General features: G+C 44.6%; 2 protein-coding genes across 3 annotated transcripts; one reads left to right on the top strand and one right to left on the bottom strand.

The window, feature by feature from the left end:
* The first annotated feature begins 337 nt into the window (after window positions 1-337).
* LOC125880666 (D(5)-like dopamine receptor) lies at window positions 338-1,881 on the top strand. Its single transcript, XM_049563351.1, has one exon. The coding sequence runs from the start codon at window positions 338-340 to the stop codon at window positions 1,712-1,714; it is 1,377 nt and encodes a 458-aa protein (XP_049419308.1). The 3' UTR covers window positions 1,715-1,881.
* A 4,982-nt stretch (window positions 1,882-6,863) lies between these two features.
* On the bottom strand, window positions 6,864-8,877 carry LOC125880667 (uncharacterized). 2 transcript variants are annotated; one of them, XM_049563353.1, is made up of 5 exons: window positions 8,772-8,877; window positions 8,607-8,668; window positions 7,867-8,289; window positions 7,033-7,581; window positions 6,864-6,953 (listed from the first exon to the last, which is right to left on the bottom strand). In XM_049563353.1, the coding sequence occupies exons 1-4, from the start codon at window positions 8,792-8,794 to the stop codon at window positions 7,037-7,039; spliced, it is 1,053 nt and encodes a 350-aa protein (XP_049419310.1). In that variant the 5' UTR covers window positions 8,795-8,877; the 3' UTR covers window positions 6,864-6,953; window positions 7,033-7,036. The 2 variants fall into 2 exon arrangements, with proteins under 2 accessions (XP_049419310.1, XP_049419309.1); XM_049563352.1 differs by having other exon boundaries at window positions 7,033-8,289.
* Between the last annotated feature and the right edge of the window lie 5,305 nt (window positions 8,878-14,182).

Here is a 14,182-nt window from a genome sequence, read left to right as displayed (position 1 = left end):
ACATTAGAGTGTTTTGTTTGTTTTTTACTCCTTTAAAGCATGTTTGTGCCTGAGAACACACATTTATAATTCTCTGAGAAAATGCCCCCAAATTCAGTTTAAACACAAACTTAGTCTGCGTTTATGGATGAACTGTCAAATCTCTTTAAATTCCTCGAGGGTCTCACTGCTCAATCTGTTTTTAAGCAACAACGGGAGGATTATTCTTTTTGTCTGAGTGTTGGAAACACAGAGTTTGGAGTTGAGACGCGCTGCAGGTGATGGTGGACAGAGGGTGTGAGCGGCAGTTTCATGAGGAGAGGTTGACATGGCACCGAGGGCGTGAGTCTGGATATCCATGGAGAGTTTTTTTAATGAGAGCCAAAATCACCCGGACCAGCATCAGGTGGTCACAGCGGGAGCGGACAGCCCCGGGCCGGGTGGAGGTCTCAGTCTCCGCGCGCTGACCGGCTGCGTCCTGTGCGTCCTGATCGTCTCCACCCTGCTGGGGAACACTCTGGTGTGCGCCGCAGTCATCAAATTCCGCCACCTGCGCTCCAAAGTCACCAACTCGTTCGTCATCTCTCTGGCGGTGTCCGACCTGTTCGTGGCCGTGCTGGTGATGCCCTGGAGGGCGGTGTCCGAGGTCGCCGGCATCTGGCTCTTCGGCCGCTTCTGCGACACCTGGGTCGCCTTCGACATCATGTGTTCCACCGCGTCCATCCTCAACCTGTGCATCATCAGCATGGACCGCTACTGGGCCATCTCCAGCCCCTTCAAGTACGAGCGCAAAATGACGCGCAGGTTCGCCTTCCTGATGATCGGTGTCGCCTGGACTCTCTCCATCCTTATCTCCTTCATCCCTGTGCAGCTCAACTGGCACCGCGCGGACGCGGACAACTCGACCGCGGAAAACCCGGACGACTGCAACGCCAGCCTGAACCGGACATACGCCATCTCCTCGTCCCTCATAAGCTTCTACATTCCCGTGGTGATCATGGTGGGGACGTACACGCGCATTTTCCGCATCGCGCAAACCCAGATCAGACGCATCTCGTCTTTGGAGAGGGCGGCAGGGCCTCGTGCGCAAAACCACCGCCACCGCGCGTCAACGCACGACGAAAGCTCACTGAAGACATCTTTTAAGAGAGAAACCAAAGTTTTAAAGACTCTCTCCATCATCATGGGAGTGTTTGTGTTCTGCTGGCTGCCGTTTTTCGTCTTGAACTGCGTGGTGCCTTTTTGCGAGCTGGATAAAGTCAGAGAGCCGCCGTGCGTCAGCGACACCACCTTCAGCATCTTCGTGTGGTTCGGCTGGGCCAACTCGTCCCTGAACCCGGTCATTTACGCCTTCAACGCCGACTTCAGGAAGGCTTTCTCCACCATCCTGGGCTGTAATAAATACTGCTCCACCTCCACGGTGGAGGCGGTGGACTTCAGCAACGAGCTGGTGTCTTACCACCACGACACCACCATGCAGAAGGAAACCTGCGCCATGCCGGGCCCCGGGGCGCAGAGACTCGTGCCGCCGCCGCAGCACACGGGTGGAGACCTGCAGCAGAACTTTGACAAAGTTTCTGTCATTTCAGATGATTCACGGAACCACAGCAACTTACTGCTGCCCGCCATGCTGCAGTATGAGTGCGAGGCGGAGATCTCTTTAGACATGATGCCCTTCAGCTCCTCCGGACCCGCAGACTGTTACGTTATTCCGGGTCAAATCCAGGAGCTGTGAGCTGGGAGACAGTAAATACTCAACATGTCTGACACGATGCAGAGGCCCTGTTCAGTTTTGTTTCATCCTGGGCCTCTACACATACCAGGCAGCAGGGACCCATGACCCTCTACCACTGTGCCAAATTTCATATGGACTGACCAAGTCAGTGAGGAGAAAAACGTGGAACAGACAAACACACACACAGAGGGAAAGAGAGAGAGAGAGAGAGAGAGAACCCCGACAACCTGGTTTCACTCTGCAGTTGTTCAGTACTGGTGCTTGGGCAGTGACTCCTGCCCTTTCACATCGCCATGATGATTATTGTGTAACTGTAAGATTGTAAAGCCAAACCTTGTTCTTTTTTCCTAAACCCAACCATGTGTTTTTGTTGTTTAAGGAAAAAAAAGTCACTTTGCGGTGTTGTACCAACATAGTGCTTTTATTTTGAAAGAGACTGAATGCAAACTGTACATTTCCTGTGAAAACAGACACGGCGTCCCGGAACGTCAACAACCAACACACCCAGGGTACCTTGGACGTCATATGTGGACGTGGAAAGTCCATGACCAAACGTGGACATGTGACGAGGTCACAGTGAGGATGTGTTGTCTCTGTAGTAACTCTGAACTTCTGTTAAAGACACAGGTTCTAAACAAATCATCGAATTTTAATGGAATTCTTTTGTGATATTTTAATTTATTTATTTTAATTCTGCATGTATTTCTGACAAAGTGACATATTAATTCTGGAAAATCATTTTAATGATAGTCTTGATTTCATTCATGAACCGTTTCACTCTAATTGTTTGTCAAATGCCGCCCTGACTTCACTCTATACTAATAAATTAACTAAAGTGTGTAATAACACAGAGACCCGCCTGGCTGATTGTCAGCAGCAGTAAAGTCCAGTTGTTTGTTACAATGGATGCAATTGATCCAGAGTGGTTTGATGTGAGTGCTCCGTCCTGCAGCACTCACTGAACCTGCCTTTGATATGTTAAAATGATAATTAATACCAATTACTGCGTTAGCTTCAGTGTTTATTTGGCCCTTCAGGTAATTGCAGGCTGTGTCTGTCGGAGAGCTCGATCGCTGAGACTCAGTGAACCCAAATAAAACATGACGCTGATGAAACATTCAAGTGTTTGTGTCTATTCAGACAGTCTGTGTTGTGACGGTCAGACAGAGAGTCTGATCAATGCTTCTGTGTGGCAGTGTGGTTAAACTGAAGGTTGCTGAATTATCTCAGATGGCCTTTGTCTTCTTCGTTACTGAGGTTTTATCTGCTGGTTCTGAGGAAATGCAGGTTGATCCAGCACTTTGGAGCAGACTGAAATATCTCAACAGCTACTGGATGGATTGTTCTAACAGTTTGTACAAACATTCACAGTCACCAGATGATAAATCCTGATAACTTTGATGATCTTTGCACTTTTCCTGCAGCACCACCAGCAGGTTGATTTTAATGTTTTTCAGTGAAATGTCTCAAAGGTGATGGGATGGATTGTCATATTCCCAGAGCTCAGTCTCACTCCCAACTTGTTAAATACCAACACTTGGTCAATGGCCCTGAGTGTGTGATATTGACGCACCCAGGTCCCTCTTAGCGTCTGCATGAGACGTACTAGGCTGCATCATTCTTAGACACTCAGAGCAACTGATTTAATATAAAGAATGACAAAGTGTGAGTAGGGAGAAGGTCAGGGTTGTAAGATGGGTCAAACAAACACAGGACTTTGACCCAGGAGATCACCGTTCATCTCCTTTGTGATACCAAACATAAGCGTTGAGTTATTTTAACTACATAGCCACAAGACTTTACGATATACAGCAGGATTTTCCTAAAATCAATGTATAAAGTATAAAGTAATCCCTCCCAGTCACCACTTGCAACAGCAAACAGCAACGAGTCGCTAAAAACAACTGATTTTGTTCTTTTTTTCTTAGTTGTTTGTGGTTTGCAGCTTGGCAGATGTCTTGCCTAATCTTCCGTCCATCATCTCCTCCATCACCGGACAACAAACGTACAATGCTAACATTTCTCTGGTGACTATGCTGCGAGGCAAAACACTAAGCAGACGAGGCTTGTTCCAAAACAAAAGTAAATCTGGGGCGGGGAATACTATTTACAAACAGCAGCCTTTACCCATACGTTTGTATAATATCTAACAAATTAGCAGTCCATGAATGGCGTCGTCACATTACGTAGCCTACTTAACGTAAAATTATGTAGGTTAGCTTCAGGAAAAGAAACACAGTGACAATGTACCTTAAAATAACTCAAAGTTCTCTTGGTTTCAAATCCTGCTGGTCAAAGTCCTGTGTTTCTTTGACCCGTCGACCACACCCTGCATCCATATGGGATCTTATTTGCTCATACTACGTCCTTGTACTGCTGTCAGCGCATCAGTCATGTGATTGGAGCCTTCTTTATTTAAGTTATATTACTGGTTCAGGATTACATGGGTTCTATAGAAATTGTGGTGTATTACTTTATGTACGAACAGCATGCAAACGGTAACTGACACTTCCTGAACTCATACCTTATAATCTATTTATGCCAGTTACTTTTTTTAAACCAAAACATGCTCTTATTTCGTCAACTCATCTCAGTGGTTTAAATTCTTAAACCTAACAAGACGTTTACTTTGAAAAGACACATACAACGAGCAGAAACTGTGCGTTTCCTGGGGACACTAAAATTCATTTTAAAGATATTGTATACGTGTAATGAGTGGAAACTGACACGTCCAAAACTGATGCTAGAGGGTCGCCTAGAGCGTCATAGATTGACACACAGGGCCACCGGCCAAGCATCGGTATTTGGAAGTCTCTTGTTTGATTGTCCAGGATGAGCTAATCCATTTTACTTTTGTGCTGGTTTTCAAAGCAACACTGGACTGGATCAGCCTGATCCAGATACAGAGTTTTCAAGACCACATCTGGATAACCAGAGCTTAAACAAATCAAGTGCAAAATGAAGTTTCATTACATTTTGTACATGAAATCCACCTTGAATCCAGCCTTCTGCTTCTGAGCTATCCTAGTCCTACTGAAAGGTTTTGAACAACACATCCTGAAGGTTTGATTGGGATCAGAACCAGGTCTGGATTACATAATCTAGTCTGATTTCAGAATCCTTTTTTCTTTTGAACAACCTATTTTTTAGGATTTGATCCTATCCAACAGCCAAAGTCCTATTGTGTTACTTCTGAACACCTAGTGCCAGAGGATACTTTACAACTGTAACTTAAATCTGGTGTCATCATCAGGTCATTTTAATGTGTCCATTACTTTAGTTTATGAGTAAATACCTGCAGAAGTATAAACATCCCGACCAACCTCAGCTGCATTTTGTGCTGTACAAACTAAAATAAGATGGTTGAACCTGCGACACATCAGCACGTTACCACTGTGAGCAGGTTTAGTGTCTCTGTGAAGGACTGAGTGTCTGATCTTTCAGACCGAGGATGAGGACATATTCACAGAGTCTTCTCCAGGCTGCTGTGTGACTTTGGCCCCGGATGGAACAGGTGGAGAGCTGCGATTCTGTGTCCCTCCAGATGGAGAAGCCAGAGCTGATTATCATTCAGCTTCCTGCCAGAGACACAGAGAGAATGGATGAGGGAGAAAAGTTGAACACAGAGACAGAGAAATGATGTCTTTGCTTGAGGAATTAAGTTTCCACACTCAGAGCTGCTGTGTGATCCCACAGAGAGCTCTGCAATCTGACAGCATTTTGTCCAGCTTCAGCTGAGTTTGATGGACAGTCTGTCCTCCAGTTTAAACAGCTGAATTTGAGCACCAGGCTGTTTAGCTTTCCAAATATTCACATCTTACAGTCCTTTGTGATTTCGGCTTAAATCCTATAATCTATTTAATTACATTTTCCATAATAAACTGCTTTAGTGTTCAGTGGAAAAGAACTGACGGCTTCTGAGGTGTTTCGTGCTGTGAGGAAGCTTCATTCTTACCTGGACGAACAAACATGTCAATCATCGGATTTCCTGCCAAATTAAATCCAGAAAGAGGACACAATATTAAAATTTTTAAAAATGTGCTGAAGTCAGATTTAAAGCTCTGGAGTCTCATTTATAAAACACTGTGTACGCACAAATGAGGCCTGAAAGAGAAATGTTGTGATGCATAAAAACAGACTTGCTGGGAGAAACTTGACCCACGCTTATGAACATTTCAGAGACAGGAAATTGGCGATGCAGATGGTGAGGTGGAAGCCTGATTGTTGAATATTTGGTAGAAATAAACAGGCTTAAAACCATTAAAACATAATGTTCTTTCCAGAAAAGCTAATCATAGACGCTTCAAAGTTCATGAAAGAGGGAACCTGGAGTGGTAAAATGCTGAGTCATTCTTGGTGGACTCCAGAGGCCAAAACTTCTACCAAGCTGTGAACATATTTTTCTGCTGTAAAGCTGGACATGTTAACATGGGTCTGTGGGGACTGAATTGCTTTTGAAGCCAGCCTCAAGTGGACATTAGAGGAACTGTAGTTTGACACTTCATGGAGGACATAATGTTTTAGCACCGGAGGAGGGTGCTGCTTGTGAATAGCAGAATTACTTGATGCCTTTTCCAGAACACTTTTCCTTGCTCTTGGTTAACATGAGGTCAAGAGGTGAAGAATAGTTTAAGGACTTAACTGACATTCATGGTGAAAGTTTTACATTGATACAGGATGACCTACTACATAACAGTGGTCTGCAGCTTGGCAGGCCCCTCACCTAGGTGTCACAAGCTGACATACCCCTCCTCCTAGAGACCATAGTTTATGAACTATGCAAATGTAACATTTTGCAGGGACACTTTCTTCTGGCAACTTGACTGAGTCCCTTCAACACCTCTGCTAGTCGTACGTGTGCCAAGAGTGTTGCCAAATTAACTTTACATTAAATTCAAGAAAGCTTGAGTTTGTTCCTGAAGAGTAGTTCAGAATTTACACATAGGGTTGGATCTGTTAAGTTTGTCTCAGCACAGATGTCAGAATTTAGGGAACAAGGCCATTTTAGAACACAAGTAGGAAATATTCTTCTACATAGCCATCACTGATCAGCGTTCACACGTTTTCTAAAAGCAGACTACATTTTAAAGCAAATGTAAATTTGATTTAGGGCACAAGAATTCAGTATGGTAAGACTCAAGACAAACGAGGTCACATCAGTTCTTTTATTTTGAATTTAGCATACTTAGCTAAGTATAGTACAGTTCCAGAGAGGCTAAAGCTCAGTCAGCAAGGTGACCTGCAACACAGGGAAAAGGTCAAAGTCAGTCATGAACCACCACCATTATAAAACTGCTTAACTTCAGTTTGCATTTTACCTCTTTAAACCTTCTTTCCTCCTTTGGGCCCAGCCTCTGGTGGAGACATGCCTGGTGCTTCAGTCTCAGCAGCAAAGACTGGTGGTTCAGGGTACTCTGGGGAGTATTTAGTGTGGGAAAGGAACTCTTGTGCTCGCTGGTAGCCATTTCTGGACTGGATGATGTAGGATGAAGGTGGCAGAGGGGAAGTCTCGCTCATGCTCTGCGGCATCTCGGCATTGGAGTCCCAGACACTGAAGTCTGGGAAATCACGAGATGGCATCCAGGTGCTGGGGTCAGAGAATGAGGAGTCGGCTCCCCCTGCAGGCTGCATGGACCAAGGAAGGCCAGGAGAAGAGTCACCACCACCTGAGTTGTAGGCTACAGGAGCACCGTAAGCATAAGAGCCGGCAGAGCTGGAGGCTGCAGGAGCACCGTAAGCATAAAAGCCAGCAAAGCTGGAGGCTGCAGGAGCACCGATGTAAGGAACAGGTCCGTCACCAAAGTCCATGTACCCAGCAGCAGGGTATGCTGGAGCAGCCCCGTACACTGGACCAGATGCCGCCCCACCTGAGCCCATGTTGACGTTTCCACTGGTGCCAGCAGCAGACTGAGGCTGCACAGAGAAGCTGGGAGTCTTCTTCCCATAACTTGGTGAAGAGGCTGCAGATGCACTGGGAGCTCCCACACTGGATGGGGACCGGTTTCCAGTGGAGGAGCTGGCCTGCTGGGGGGCTGCTCCAGGCTGCTGATGACTAACAGATGGTTGATACTGCAGGTTCACCAGAGGAGGGCGTGAGCCTCCAGACTGAAGGTTCCCAGCTGCAGCGTACACTGGACCAGATGCCGCCCCACCTGAGCCCATGTTGATGTTTCCACTGGTGGCAGCAGCAGACTGAGGCTGCACAGAGAAGCTGGGAGTCTTCTTCCCAGTGTCGGTAGGTGGAGGAAGGCGATTGGGGCTGACGTACCCTACACCCTGAGAAGGAACTTCAGGAGCACTGGCGGGTTTGTTAGAGCTGGAATCATACATCACAGTAAACCAGTTGGGCTCATAACTTGGTGAAGAGGCTGCAGATGCACTGGGAGCTCCCACACTGGATGGGGACTGGTTTCCAGTGGAAGAGCTGGCCTGCTGGGGGGCTGCCTGAGGCTGCTGATAACTAACAGATGGTTGATACTGCAGGTTCACCAGAGGAGGGCGTGAGCCTCCGGACTGAAGGTTCGATCCAGGAGCTGAACCACCACCAGAGCTCCAGGTGTAGGGATACCTGTAGTCTGGACAAGCAGTCAAGGTCAGTCAGCATCCGCATCCAATACAGGAAGTTCTTTGAAGTACTTGGTGTCTGAGTAGGAATTAAAGGTTCAAACTTGCATTTTCTAAACTAGTTGAATCAGATTTCAGGAAGCTTTAAGCATTTCTCAGCAAAGTAGTTTAAGGATTTATGGCAACAGAGAGACAAAATCAGTTTGTGACTTCTTTACATTTCCACAACATCTGAAGAGCCATTGAATTAAAAGTAAATTAATTCTGGATACCTTTGAACTATCTGTGTGGTCAGGAATCTGCTGTCAAACAGTAAAAAGAAACTCACCTCCTTTTGTTGCAGGAAAACAAGCACCACTGCTGAACAGCAGCAGACAGATCCAAGACACCCTGTAAGGTGGAGACAGGAGAACAAAGTTAATCCCCCAGAAGCTGACACTGAAGTAGAACTGGAGCAATCATTGGTTATATTGTATAAACTGACTTAACTCACCTTAAAGACAGGCCGTACATCATGTTTGACTCGTCCTCTGCAGCCTGTTGAGATCAACAGAAGCTCTGAGCTGTGAGGTGAATGTGGCTCCTCTGGTCTTATATTGGTGCAACACATGCTCTCTAATTAAACTCATTAATGACACCTGGAGCCCAATCAGTGCCTGCAGCCTGTGTCCACTGGTGGAACACAGTGACCACATCATCGCAGTGTTATATTTTTTGATAGAAAATCTTACTCAGCTGTCAGATATGTGTAGTGTAGTAAAAAAAAAAATACAACATCAAATTCTAAAATGTGGCTACAAGTGTAAAGTGGCTTAAAGGCACCTCTCTAAACCAGACATCACACAATCAATATTCAATCAATATCCTAAACCTTTTCTTGCCTTGTTGCCTTGGTTGGCCACATATTCTTAGTAATTCTGCACAATCAACATGATATGAAGTTAATTCAACAGTTACTGGTAATTTAAATAAAATAACCAATAACCTATAATATTTAAAACTTGAATAACACACAGTCAGTCCTCTGCCACTACACACCTATTGTAGACTGAAGAAAAAGACAAGAAAGGTGGGTTAAAACTGACTGGATTGGTCATCAAAAAGTAGTTGCACCATATTAAAACATCGCAATACGCATTATGAATCATCATGTGGTTAAAGATGCAGCATGTGTATGGACCCTTAAGCCCTGTTGCCACCAAACCCTTTCAGTCCAGCACCTCTGGAACCAGCAGTAACCCTTCAGACATGGTACCTAGACCCTCGGTGTGTTCAGACAGTCCTCTTAAATGTGGGCGGGGTTGTTGTCACTCACTGCTCCGTCCAGCACTCGCTGTATTTCCTCATCAGCGGTGACACAGATGGAAGTCTGCACCTGGTTTATCGTCCACAGAACGAGGCTGCACGCCCACATTTTCACAACAAAATACAACAGGCTGCAGTGAGAGTCTCTCTCCATGGGATATTTCAAAATAGCAGCTTTGTGCATTTAGTCCTTCTCAGGCAAGCTCAGGGGTTTAGTGTTGCTGTAGCCCACAGGAAGTGAGGATTAGAATATATGACCTTCACATAATCCGCTCCAAATGAATCTATATTTTTAAAGTCATTACTAAAAGTGTGTGTCATATAAAAACTAAAGTGATGGTCAAAGCTGTCACAGTGAAATTTAAGGTGTGCTGATGGATTCACGTCATCAACTCATGCATTGAGTAACATTACAAGTTAACGTTCCACCTTAAAAGTTGCCGGCAGTCGGCCCAGTGAATGAAGTGATTTTTTTCTCTTTCATTTTATAGTTGTAGTTTACTGATGTATGAACAGAGGTTACATAAAACCAGAGTGAACGTCCTCTACTGACCAATCAGACTGCAGGGTTTCTAGCTCCACCTTTTAGTACCAGATCTGTGTGCTAGGTACCCCAACAGAGGGGGGACCAAACATGGGGACGCTAAGGAACGCTTCTGTTGGTACCATCCACAACTTTTACTGTGGAAACTTAAAAAATGTGGACCAGACTGAACTGGACCGTACCGGACAGCTTTGGTGGTATGTGCCATGGGGCAATTTTGGTTGTGCTGTTCCCCAGCGTTGGATGCTTAATAGTTCAGTACATGTATTTCTGAAAACATGTGAGGGGAGAAATAAGCCATGCAGTTGCTGTTACAGTCTTCATCTTAGATGAACAACGGCCAGTTTTTCATGAGTTACCAGAGTCGGCGTATCCAACTGGATGCCCCTAATCTGCCTAAAATAACCTAGACCTCATCTTCATGAGTGATCAACATGACACCATGGGTGTATAAAAAGAACTGCGTTGGAGGTGGGACCCCGTTCGTTCCTGTGACAGCTGCTCAGTGGCAAAATGAACCCAAAAATATTCAATTGCTGTGTATAAAATTACCCAGATGATCAGCGCTGCTTCTGCACTGTGTGGTCTGTACAGCAGGTGCACTACAGACTTCCACCAGCCGAGCCAGCTTCTTCCGGCTTCGTGCTCCATTAACTTGATAAAATGGATCAAGGGTGCAGCTCTACTAGACTTTCCAAATGTTATCAGACCAAATGCATCAAATCCAGACATCTGTTTTGCCGTGTAAGTCTATGGGAAAGTCTTTTTGCCCCCAGTGGCATCACATGATGGATGTAATTCTACTGTTTGGCCACTATGAAAATTGGCTTCAAAGCCGTGTGCACTTCCTGTTGACCTGTGTGACACCCCATCTTGCGAAACACAATATGGCACTAGCAGAATACATTGCATGCCTGCTTACATAGACAATGTGTGGAAATGATGGATGCCATGGACACATATGATAAAGGTCACTCGAGTGTCTCTGCAATATGAATCAGTGAAGACATTGTGTTGAAACAAACACTGATACACATCTAGTGACAATCTACACTCAGTGACACAGATTGATGTTCTCCCTCGGACTCGAGTGCAGCAGTAAGTGTCTCCTGCCGCCTCTCACTGTTTGAAGCTTTTGTTCCACTCATGGAAACATGGCTGCTGTCGCACGGCAGCGAGGTCAGAGGTCAGGGAGCAAATCAGACAACACACACAAGCAGCCCTTAAGAGCTGTTCCCAGCACACACTCCACTTTGATCTCCAGCAGAAGAAGGACGGGATTGTGTTGGAGCCTCTTTTCATTCACTCTCTGAAGTCACTTCAGCTCTGACTGCCTTCACACAACAGTGGCTCTTAAATGACCGTTCAGTAGAGACGGACGGTGACACTGATCATCAGCGCAGTGTTAAGAAGAAGTTCAAGCCGTTAGCAGCATAATTTCACCTGACCGAGGATGGAAGATACAAAATAAATCACTGTACAAAGGCGAGACATCACTGAGCAGAATTCAGCGACTGATCGATAAATTCAGGGTTCTGATTAAAGATTCAGTCTGCAGCTCTGGAGAAAGACAGTTCATCAGATACCTACGACCATGGGCAGGAGGTCGGACCAAACAAACAACCCAAAGCTTCAGTATTTGAGGAGCTGAGGATGAAAGTGAAATAACAGCTGTCCCACAGAGTTACATACTGCACCCACAACTTACATCAATACAGATTATAGATTTAGAAGTTGATGTGTTTGGTGGGTGTTGGTCAGGTTCCCCTTTATTAAACATGCTGTATGAACTGAGTTGCCTCCCTAATGTGTTTCACATCACACCACAGTATCTAACAGGTTGGTTTCGAGGTGCAGAGAGTGCTTCCCAGCACCACACAGCAAACAGAGTTATGGCCTATTCTGTATTTCACATTTTTGCTGAAGGTCTTCTTTAAAGCAACATAACCCCCCCAGAATCTTCAGTCTGTGCAGTTATAACTTTAAAGTTAAACTACACACACTGCAAAGTAACAGCAGCAGATCTCTCAGGGTGGATCTCCGTAAGTGCCGTTTGTTTTATCTCCAAGGTAACCGATATAATAGCAAGAGGGTGAAAGTTGAGTTTGGCCACGCCTGCCATACAGCCTCCCTCTTTTATTCCTTCAACCATCTTCTTGAAAAGGTCGGTGATGTGATATTTGCACATATATAAGTCTTTCATAATGATTAAAAGTAGTTTTGTTCTTCCAACTAGAAATGTTGGATTTTCTTTTGGGCGTGCAGCTCTACCCCACGGCCTTACAAACTGTTGGCGAGTTAGTTTGTGTACAACACACAGAGCTGATTATAAACAAGAAGCTGTGTGTTGCAAACTCCAGTAAAAACCCCAACTGACACACATATCCTGAACACTTTATGCATGTTTAAATATTGCTATAAAAACCCAACTAGTACCAACATCTCATGTCTCAGAAAATGCCACATTTGGAATAAACCCTAATCAGGAAAATCTAAATGGAATATGCTGTTTACATGACCTGTATCATTCAGAATATTGTGTGCATATTACAGAGTCAGTGACAGCAAGAATTACAAGAGCATCAGTGTTGGGTAAGGGTTACTTTAAAAGTAATCAAAGTATGTTACTGCATTACTTTCTAAAAAAGCAACCAGTTACTTTACTGCGTTACTTTAAAAGTACTTCCAACGTTACTCCCTGAGAAAAGTAACTCAAGCACTTCTAAAGTACTTTTGAGTATTCTACATTTCCTATTGGGCAATGGACCACAGGGCACTAAGCCTACATTTTTTTTGTCTCCAAAATTAAAGTTATGGACCACTTGCCCTTCACTGAGATCCAGTTCTCCCATCACAGCCGTCACTTTGACCAGTAGAAACACAGATCGATCTGCTGCCGTAGACAACTGTATGACAACAACACCCCAGCATTTTTAATATTTCCTCTAGGGATGTTACCACACAGTAAAAGGGGGAAATGATGGTGTGAAACAGCAGAGGCACTTTGCCAACCCGCTGAGTTAACGTTACTGTCATTAGCATCAAGCTAGCAAACAATGGTACATCCTCACGGTCGGACATAACTGATGTCTTGTTTGAAAATGTACTTAAGTATTTGATTAAACAGCAAACGCGTTAGGTTACTCGTTACAGCAAAAAGTAATCAAAGTAACTAACGCGTTACTTTGTAACACTTTATACCCAACTCTGGTAAGCATGCATGTGGAGTGAAAGGCAGATGGTACGAGAGATAATGGCTTAAAGTAAAAATGTACAAGTTCAACATGTTCTCACTCCGACCTCGTCACAGACATTTGGTCAATACACCAAGATATGACGTCCAAGGTACCCTGGGTGTGTTGATTGCTGACATTCTGGGGCATCGTGTCAACTTCAGCCTGTTACATGCATTGTCTGTTTTCAAAATACTGTTGTAACAGGAAGTTCACTGCAAAGTCTGTCCAAAAAAAAAAAAAAAAAAAAAAAAAAAAATCCCCACTACAGATTGACTTTCCCCAAAAACTAATGCACATGGTTGAGTTTAGGAAGAGGGTTTGGCTTAATCACATGGACACAAACACCACCCCTCTTCAGACTTTTGCTGCATTAACTGTCTCTTGTCCTGCTGCGTTTCACTCCGATGCCATAGAGCGCTGTTAAACTGACGGTGACCAGCCGCGTCTCATGACACTGAAGGATGGCTTTTTGTAACGTCTGACGCTGCAAGTCACTGCCCAAGCGTTAAATTGACAACTTCAGAGTGAGACCGTTTAGTCCTACTGGCATTTGTCATCTGTCAACAGGACATTCTAACCTGAATTAAGGCTGCAAACCAAATGTTTGAAGGTTAATTCAAAACTGAACCACCAATTACAGGGCACAGAAATAAATGATGGCATATTGAGTTTGTCCCAAGCCAATTTAGCTCAATTTAAACTTGTACCCTAAGATTATTTGAAAAGGCTCAGCTAGTTTGAGATTAAGGTCAGGAAAGTTAAATAAAGCCAACAAGAGTTTAGTTCTTAAAACTGAACCCTTCAAATTTTAGAGCTGCA

This window comes from Epinephelus fuscoguttatus, linkage group LG20, assembly GCF_011397635.1.
Source record: "Epinephelus fuscoguttatus linkage group LG20, E.fuscoguttatus.final_Chr_v1".
Classification (NCBI taxonomy): domain Eukaryota; kingdom Metazoa; phylum Chordata; class Actinopteri; order Perciformes; family Serranidae; genus Epinephelus; species Epinephelus fuscoguttatus.
The sequence above is the reverse complement of the archived record's forward strand: the minus strand, read 5'-3'. Positions and strand labels throughout refer to the sequence as shown.

Coding starts and splice junctions, on each gene's coding strand:
- LOC125880666 (XM_049563351.1), top strand. CDS start 338: ATGGAGAGTTTTTTTAATGAGAGCCAAAATCACCCGGACCAGCATCAG.
- LOC125880667 (XM_049563352.1), bottom strand. CDS start 8,794: ATGATGTACGGCCTGTCTTTAAG. Junction 8,669..8,771: donor ATGTACGGCCTGTCTTTAAG/GTGAGTTAAGTC, acceptor TCCACCTTACAG/GGTGTCTTGGATCTGTCTGC. Junction 8,290..8,606: donor TTTTCCTGCAACAAAAGGAG/GTGAGTTTCTTT, acceptor CTGCTTGTCCAG/ACTACAGGTATCCCTACACC.